The following is a 10,000-nucleotide window of genomic DNA, read 5'->3' on the forward strand; positions in this document are numbered from 1 at the left end:
GAAAACATCCCCAAGACAGCTGTGATCACACCTTTTGGCATATTTGAATTCTTGAGGATGCCTTTTGATCTCTGGAACACTGCTCAGACATTTCAGCATTTCATTGACATGATCTGCAGCCTTGAGGGCATTGTTGTATACAGACAATATTCTTGTCACCAATGCTTCAAAAGAAGACCTAGCCTGCCACTTCCATGCCCTCTTCAGGAGACTACAAGACGCTGGAGTCATCATCAACTCTGTTAAATGTTCAGCGTCACTTTTCTCTCTTTCCTCTGTTATACCACCATTCCCCATGGCATCAACCCTGCACAAGAGGTTACCGTCATAAGTGAGTTCCCTGGACCAATGATGGAAAAACAATGAGGTAAGTTCCTGAACATGTTTAATTTTTACAGGAGATTCATCTCCAAATGTGCAAGCCAAGTAGAAAATCAAAACTGTAAGATTACACTGATCCCATTAAAGATAGGATTTCCCTGTGCCACACTGAGTCACATGTGGGGCTTTGTGCACAGTTAACTGCTTAAGTGAAGAAATCAGAAGCACAGGCTACCCTCTACACTTTTGGCTACAGCATGCAAATATTTTTTCATGAAATGAGGGTATAAAGGGACCTTAAGGGGGTTGGAGACTCAGCTAAAAATCATAACAATTGGCAGTGAAGACTTGAAAAGATGTAGATGAATGGACACTTAATTCCCAACATTTTCTGTGAATAAGATGATGATGTCATGAAGTCACTTCATAGCGCTTCACTACATTTCATCTCAAATACCAACCTTAATAATAAACAATTTTTTTTCTTGTCTTTTGGCTATGAATAACCTAATAATATCTTTAGAGCCCTATGCAATGAGTAGCAAAAAAGAGCCCATGTGTCACCAAATGTTGCTATGTAATTTCATTGCTTATTCATGTCATCAAATACCTAATTTTTTGACACTTCACTTAGGCTTTCATTCATTCCTTTGTTACCCACTGTTATCATAAAAACACAGGGCACCAAAACACACACACACACACACACACACACACACACACACACACACACACACACACACACACACACACACACACACACACACACACACACACATACACACATACACACACACAATCACACACACAATCACTCACTCATTCACTCATTCACTCTCTATCTTTCTCTCCCTCCCTCTCTCTCTCTCTCACTCTCACTCTCACTCTCACTCTCACTCTCACTTTCTCTTTCTCTTTCTCTTCTCTCTCTTCTCTCTCTCTCTCTCTCTCTCTCTCTCTCTCCTCTCTCACTCTCACTCTCACTCTCACTCTCACTCTCACTCTCACTCTCACTCTTCACTCTTCACTCTTCACTCTTCATCTCCCTTTCTCCCTCTACATCTCCCCCTCCCTCTCTCTCTCTCCCAGTTAACATCATGACACCATTGTGAAAGAATGTGTACAGTGTCCTCTTGTGACCTTGTGACCTGCCCCTAGAGGGTCTGTGATAACTTGACAATCAGGAACTCACAGACCTGTCAGTTGTGTATTGATCATGTGTGATAATGTTCACATAATAATAACTTCTAAAGTGATACAAAGAAAAGACATTAAAATTAAAAGCGAAAGCTCCTGCGCATACTCCCATGTGTGCTGCGAGGCATTGTAGGCCACCCGTATGTGTAACTGTTTATTTTCAACGGACTGGCACTCAGGTCAGCCCTAACGCATTCGGGGAATGACCGCGACCACTGATGGGACGTTGACGACAAACCAAAACATGGAAACTGAGGGGAGATACGATGTCCTCAGTGAGGAGGATATTGGTGGAGTCGCGGTGAGGATGAAGAGGAAAGCAAAGAGGCAGCTATCAGCCTCTGTAGAAGTTACTCCTCCCGGACACTTAAGTGCGCACTTCAAGAATGATACAAAGCTTCGCACAAACGGGAAAAGTATTACTGGGTCTCTCAGGTCCTACAAATGGACTGGTACAATAAGGCACATGGGTCAACTGAATTGAAAACTGGAAGAAATATTGTACATATCAGATGCAAGAATGAACAAATTCTTGCCCAGATAACAACTATTGCTGCAGGTGGTGAAGTGCTTGAAAAAGCCAAGGTCTTTTGTAAAGGGAAATGCACTAATGTTATTGTGTTCGATGTCCCAAGGGAAATCGAAACAAGAGAAATGACTCTATACAATGAACATATCATCCATGCGAGACGCATGAAGATCAATGGAATGATGACCCAGAGAATTATCATAACATATGAGAGGGAGGTAATTCCCGAATGTATCAAAATGGTTGAGGGCATGGCACCCTTCAGGTGTGCCATCTTCAAATCCCTGACCTCGTTTTGCTCTAGCTGCTCAAAGTGGGGCCATGGAACACGTGCCAGTCCACGAGATGGGCCGCGATGCCAGTACTGCGTTCTTCCACAGGAAGGAAAAATTATTCTTCAGAAATGCGTGAACTGCCGACAAGAGCACAATGCCAATTCCCCATTGTGCCCTTACTACCCAAAGGACAGAAAAACAAATGATAAAAAAAACAGGCAGCCCTCCGCGCGTTGATGGTGTGGGGGAATTCCCACACCTGCCGAGGTCAACAGTGGTGACCCCTGCAGAGGAAGCCATGGCACCGGCCACAGTACCAGCACCAACAGGGGTTACAGCTCCGTCAATTCAAGTATCAGCAACAGCTTCAGCACCAGCTGCAGCACCAACCCTAGTACCACAAATGTTGATGTGTGTTGCCTTCAGAAAGTCAGAACTAGTGCTCGTTATCAAATCAGATTAGCACTTGTTGATTATATTAACTTTATTATAGACACTGGTCTTGTCTATGACATGATTAGTGATATAAAAGTTTTTTTACCTGCCAAAATTATATTTTTATACAGTGATAATAGCACAGCCCTTCAGGTATGTATATAACACTAATGTTTGACTAATAGCCCTCTACACGAATATAAGCACAGCCAGTTGGATAGACACTTTGGTATCTTACCCTGGCTTTTTGCAGGGCATGTACACTGTTCTGTAAATAAATGTTATCAATTTTATTAATCTCTGTCTCTCTCTCCCTCTCCCCCATCCTGCTTTTGCAAAATATATTAAAGTTATTCTTACTCTTGTTTAGAGTAAGAATTTGAGGCCAAAATATATAAGCACTGACTAAGATGTCAACAAGATGGCAACCCTACATTGCAAAGAGTCACAAGACGCTAAACTCACAATGTCAGTGGCTCGACAATTCATTGCTATCATATGTACAAAAACATCTTTTACATTAGAAACAAGCAACTCATTTGATAGAAGTAGAAGAAGCAGAAGAAGAAGAAGAAGAAGAAGAAGAAGAAGAAGAAGAAGAAGAAAAAAGAAAGAAAAAAGAGGGGGTAAAATCACCTTTATAAAATGCCCTTGTTCCTTTAAACAGCCCTTGACATTTACACTGTACACAACAAAGTAAAACATTGGTCGGGGATAGTTTGTAGTTGGTTTAGGAAGATTTGGAACATATGTTTGATTTTCTTTTTTTTTTTACCCAAAGTGTTGCCATGCCCAATCTGAGCTTACTCTATTAACTGCTTTTATACAGATGGGTCAACAGGTACAAAGTTACCAATGAGCCAATTACAAGTACAAACTGTCTCACCTGTTTCCTTGATTTTTGAAAGTATTTTCTGCTACCTAATATTGCTGTTAGTAATATAAACTCAAGGAAAGGTGAAATCAGGTATACTAATTGACTCCTTAGTGGCTTGTAGGGCCATCTATGTGCAGAGACATTTCACAAAACCACAATACAGTGAACACAACATTTTACCAGAATTTTTTTTATTTTTACTGAAAACAGACCATATAAAGACATTTTGCCTATGCTGATATGCTGTAACATTCAATTGTTATCTCATATGTCTAATGTCAAATGTGAAGCTCATCTCTTGCTTCATTATCCTGCACACCATTTTTATACCTTAGATGAAATGCCAGAAACCAACAGCAGTATAAAAGTTGAGGCAGTTTTTGCAAATTGTTTTCTGCAAAATGATATTGTAAAAGTATTTGTGTATACCTAAGTAAAGAGAGGAAGGGGGAGAGGGTTAGAAAATACTTGCAATATATATATATATTCTTTTTTTTTTTTTTTTTTTTTTTGGAGGGGGGGGGGAAACTTGGTGGTATTATAGTCAATGACAACACTATTCCATAAGATTTTTTTTAAACACTTTCTTAATCCAATATTAACAGCTGGCATTTAATCTTGCCATAATGAGCCAAGGCTCAAATGGCAGTTCGAAAAGGGATATGCAACATAAACAGTTGTTCATTTACTTGTTTTTTGGGCATGGCAGTTCAGGAGCTACAGCCCCTAAATTGTAAGGCTTAGGCTTATGCTGCTCCCCTTAACCCTACTTCTGAGAGGTAATGTTTCCTCAATGACCACAAGTGAACAACTATCAGTTTAGAGCAGGCTAGACTGTATGTGGCATGGGCATTTGCTAGTTTGCCATGGTTAAAATTCTGGCCTGGGTAAATTTCATTACAGATTTAACTTCTTAACCTTTTCTCGACGGGTAGTATTCATAGTGGCCTGGGCCCCGCTGCCAGGGGCTTATATCGTAGCCCTAGCATGCGCAACCGCTCATGCCAAATACCAGCATCCCTTGCCGTTTCTTCGTAATACAACAAGCATATGTTGTATTTTCAGTTATCATTATTTTCTAGTCTCTACTTGCCATATTTCCTGATAAATCAAGACTGAAGGATATTTTGGTTGTTATATAGACTCCATAGTTGATCATTATTGGCTCTATAGTCTGAATAAAATAAGTAGTGTGTGGCATCATGGAGTTGAAATCGTAGTTTTTTTTTTTTTTTTTTTTTTTTTTTGTATAGTAAAAATGAGAGTGTTAAAATTGACTTAATCACACTTTCAGTGGCAGAAAATTAATATTTTTCCATGATTGTAACAAAAAAAAAAACTCATGGCATGTCCATACATACACCATGGCATGTAAGTACATGCCCCCGGCAGATAGTCCAGCCATGCCATGGTATGTGCATACATGCCACCCGTTGGCAAATGTTAACATGAATCCAGTGCCAACGGGCATGGCATGTACGTATTTGCCATGCCCACTATGAGTTTACTTTATTAATTGTTTTTACACATAGATGGCTACACTTGTACTAAGTCACCAATGAGAGCCAATTACAGGTACTGCCTGTCTTGCCTGTTTACCGCTTTCTTTGATTCACAAAAAATATTTTATGTTATCTTATTTTGCTGTTACTAATGTTTATAACATTATAGTAATTATAATGTCTATAATAAAAACAACACCATCGGTATTCATAACATTAGTAAACAATATGTTTTTCCCGCCAATTCAAGAAAAGGTGAAATTAGGTAAAGTCACAAGGTCTACTAACTGACTGCTTTGTAGCTAAGCACTAGCAGAGCCATCTATGTGCAGAGACATTTCACAAACAAAACAAAACAAAACAAAAATGAGCACAGCATTTTTCCCAGAGGCATGCAGTTAACTTCACTTTTCAAAAGCAATACCTGAAGGTGTGCATCCCTGTGTCCAGATTCTCCATAGGCCGAGTTACTTTTCAGATATTTTCTGATATTTTTAATGGTCTCAACTTCACTCTCTTCCTCTGCCTCACTTAAATCCGTTGGTTCAAAGTACACAAGTTTGGTCAGTGTGCCACCAATATCCATCCCAAACCATGGCATTGCTGAAAATAAACATATATATAAACAATTGTAATATGTTAGTCTATCAATCACTCTTCATTGCAATATTTCATGTTAGCTTCTCACTGTTTATTATAAAATGTTAATGTCTTTCTTCACTCTTATTCTTTCCCCCAGTATATGAACTAACTTGAACCAACTAACGTGGAGGGGAGTCATGCGGTGCCTGATGTCCATTGCTAGTTCCAACTTCACTAAAGCTCTTGCTCTTGGGTATAACACCTCCTGAGTGACCATTCACTGACTGCTGACTACTACTTGATGAATATTCTGCTTCACTCTCATCACTGTGAGACCTCTCCTCCACTGGCATTATCTGGAAAGAAAACCTTGTATTAATCTTATAAAATGATACCTCTGTCACCTTAAAGTAAAACTCCCAAGTCATCAATGATGCATCTGCCTATGACATCCTAGTATGCCACTGAATGTCTGTAATACAAGAAAACAAAATCTATTGTAAAAAATTTGTTAAATAAATTCATTATTTGATAACCCGAACAATGTAAGAGTGCCAGATGCTGACCCCACAACCTATGGCCAAGGTAGGCCAAGGGGGCATGTCGGTAGGCTTAGCAACCACTAAGGATTGTGACACCTCTACAAAAAACTACCAGATACCAAATCACTTTTCTAACTTCCTCTAACCCCAAGCCCCATCCTTACCCATTCCATCACCATCTTAAATCCTCCTCTCCCACACCACCTGCCTCCTTCCCTCAACCCCTCTGCTGCAAGCCTACATTTTATGCACATTATAATGAATGGGCTCATTATAATGGAGTGTGTATGTGCACTCAGGCAGACACTGTTCAAACATTTGTGCACAAGTATGAGCGTGTATGCAAGGAAGTGCACAGGTGTATGCATGTTTGTGTGTATATGTTTCCATGTGTGTGTGTGTGTGTGCAAGAGAAGCAATACACATACAAGTCTAAACATATAAACATATGCAGGCATGTGTACACAGTTATGTTTGTGTAAGTGCAGTTAAATATATGCATATAGTTATGTGTAAGAGTACAGGATGTACATGTGTATATATATGTAGATTTGTATATTTGTACATGTGTGTATATATTCATAAGTGTGTATGTATTTGTATAGGTGTGAGTGTATATGCATATAATATGTGTATATGTATATGAGCATGTATGTGTATGTGTATGTATGTATATATGTATGTGTATGTATATATGTATATGTGAATATATATATTTGTGCATGTACAGGCGTATACATAAATATATGTGGGTGAACACTAGCGTGCACTCATAAACTAATGTGCACATACACTGGTGCATACGTATATGTATGGCTATATAATGTATATCTATAGTTATATGTATACATGTGTTTACATATATGTGGATGCGTATACAAATGTATGCACATATGATGTATACAATTGTCTATATGTGTATGCATGTGAATGTGTGTAGTTGTGTATAATGTAGCAGTATGTATGCATATCATATGCATAGGAGCATAGGTAAAGGTGTATGCTTGCATGTGAATGTGCACAAAAATGAACATATGCATAATACTTACAACCATGTCTGCACTAGGTGTACATATGCATAAATGAAATCAGTGTATTAAATATAATCACACATATGCACTTCGGATACTCAAGCCCATGTTCACTTGAGTATAGCCTGTGTAGTGAGCAGGCCTGTGTGTTGCTGCACGTAAGTCCACACTAAACAGGGCCGACCCTGCTGGAGGGGCTATCATCCTGGTTAAACTATTCACCCTCCCACCAAGATACACCTAAGGCAGTAGGTGAGGGGTAACTCAGCTGAATACCTCAATCAAAGGCCATGACTGCACAAACAGAGCAACAGCCCTCGTATCCCAGAGGCGAAGGAGCCCCTGGTTATGGCAGCGATCAGGATCACTCCGGGGCAGAGGACGCTAAAAATCTCTGGTTAAAAACAGGTCACCCTACACTGATGAACCTTTGCACATTTAATATAAGGACAATGAGAACTGAATCCGACTTACTAGAATTACTTTAGGAAGTCTCTTTCATTAAATGGGATGTTGTAGGACTCTCTGAAGCTAGAAGACTAGGCAAAAAACAGAAGATACTAATGATGGACATATGCTCTATTGGAGAGGTAAACCCCAGGGTAGCAAGCAGGAATTAGGGGTAGGTTTCTTAGTTCACAAACATTTAGAAAAATATATTGTGGAATTCTATAGTATAAGTGAAAGAATGGCTTCATTAGCAATAAAACAAAACAATAGGCACAACTTAAAGATTGTTCAAGTATTTGCTCCAACCTGCAGCCAGTGATGAAATAGAGAGCTTCTATAATATTCATTTAGCCAATGAGAGAGTAAAAACCCATTTCACAATAATCATTGGGAGATTTTAATGTAGGAACAGATAAAAAGGAGAAACTGTAGAGGGGAATCATGGAATAGGCACTAGGAATGAGAAGGGTCAAATCTAATCTATTTTGCAAAGACTCGATCACTCAATATCATGAATACAATCTTTGAAAAAAGACTAGAGCGGAAGTGGACATAGAAGTCGCTATCTGACATCAAAAATGAAATTTACTTCATAATTTCAAATAGGTATGATATAGTAAAAAATGTGGAAGTTATTAATAAAGTAAATGTTGGCAGCAACCATAGAATGGTCAGAGGCCAAATTAAATTACACCTCAGAAGGGAGAGGAACACACTCATACAAAAACCGCAACTAAATTTAGCTAACTTGAAGACCAGAGAGACCTTAACCTTAACATCCAAAACAGATATTCATTTCTCAGTGATGAAGATCTCAACATTGACCAAATCAACAAACAGTTGATGAGATAATAAAGGAAGCTGCACTAGGCAGTAAGAACGCCAAGCAAAGCTCCAGCAAGTTCTCGGAAAAAAATAAACAGCTTATGCAAAAACGTAGGGTTGTGAAAGTATCGTCAAACGGGGACAAAATAGAATTAGCCGAACTGACAAAGACTATAAATAAAAAGTAGAGAGAAGATGTAAGGAAATTCAATACTCAAACAATAAATGATACAATGATCTCAAGTACCAGCGCCAAAACAGCTAAAAGAAGCCTAGGAATAAGGAGAAATTAAATGTATGCAATAAAGAAACTGGATGGAGAAGTGACATATAAGAATGAAATTATAAGAGCAGTGGAAGACTTTTACAAGGATCTAGACAACTCAAATGAACAGCCATGGACAGACACCCCTAACATCACAACAGAAGAAATAAAAGGAGCATAAAGGCATAAAGAGAGGGTAAACACAAGGTGAAGACGGAAATAGTATAGACCTTATAATACATGCAGAAGAAATTGCAAAAGTGAAACTACTCAATTTTTAACAATGCCTTCTCAAAAGAAAAACTCCAAAAGCCTTGAAAAATGCAATTATTTTGATACACAAAAAAGGGGGTGGAAAGGATCTAAAAAACTACTGACCCATTAGCCTCCTTTCAGTTACTTACAAAATGTTCACAAAAGTCATCATAACACACATTTCTGACAGTCTGGATTCTAACCAGCCTAAAGAACAGGCTTCCACAGTGGATTCTCAACAACAGACCATACCCACATGCTCACACAAATAAGAGAAAAAAATAAACAAATATAGGAAACCCTTGTGTATGGTATTCGCCTACAAAAAGGCATTTGACACTACAATTACCTGTAGTACTAGAAGCTACTGGAAGACTGGGAGTAGAGGAGGTATATTGTAAAATACTGGAAGATATATATACGAAAATGGGACAGCAACCATCAAGCTCCACACGGAAACTGATAAAATTCCAATTAAAAAAGTGTTTAACAGGGGGATATCATCTCATCAAAACTGTTTACTGCTTGCCTTGAAAAAATATTTAAGAAGCTAGAATAGAAAAGAAAAGGTATCAAAATAGGAGACGAATACCTAAACAATCTAAGATTTGTAGATGATACTATTCTCTTCAGTGAATCTGCAAATGAAATGCAGCAATTAATAAACAATCTGAATAGAGAATGTCTGACAGTCAGACTTAAGATGAACAAGAAAAAGAATAAGATCATGTTCAACAGTAGAGTTCACTTTGAACAGATACATGTACAAGGCAAGTGCTAGAGGTAATGGACAAGTATATATACCTAGGGCAACTCGCACAGATAAACACATCTAGTGAAGACGAAATTAAGAGACACATCATCTAGGCTGGACTGCTTTTGGCAGACACAGGAGCATACCAGGAGGCTGTTTG

General features: G+C 38.6%; 1 protein-coding gene across 1 annotated transcript in view; it reads right to left on the reverse strand.

The window, feature by feature from the left end:
* The window catches only part of LOC119572187 (pantothenate kinase 3-like), a 26,504-nt gene that overhangs the window by 6,346 nt on the left and 10,158 nt on the right, over positions 1 to 10,000 (reverse strand). The window contains exons 2-3 of the mRNA XM_037919156.1: positions 5,903 to 6,074; positions 5,561 to 5,739 (exon numbers count right to left, since the gene is read on the reverse strand). Of these exons, the coding sequence (XP_037775084.1) occupies positions 5,561 to 5,739; positions 5,903 to 6,071 (348 nt within the window). The 5' untranslated portion in view covers positions 6,072 to 6,074. The remainder of the gene's footprint in view (positions 1 to 5,560; positions 5,740 to 5,902; positions 6,075 to 10,000) is intronic.

The sequence above is a fragment of the Penaeus monodon genome, chromosome 4 (assembly GCF_015228065.2).
Source record: "Penaeus monodon isolate SGIC_2016 chromosome 4, NSTDA_Pmon_1, whole genome shotgun sequence".
Taxonomy (NCBI): Eukaryota; Metazoa; Arthropoda; class Malacostraca; order Decapoda; family Penaeidae; genus Penaeus; species Penaeus monodon.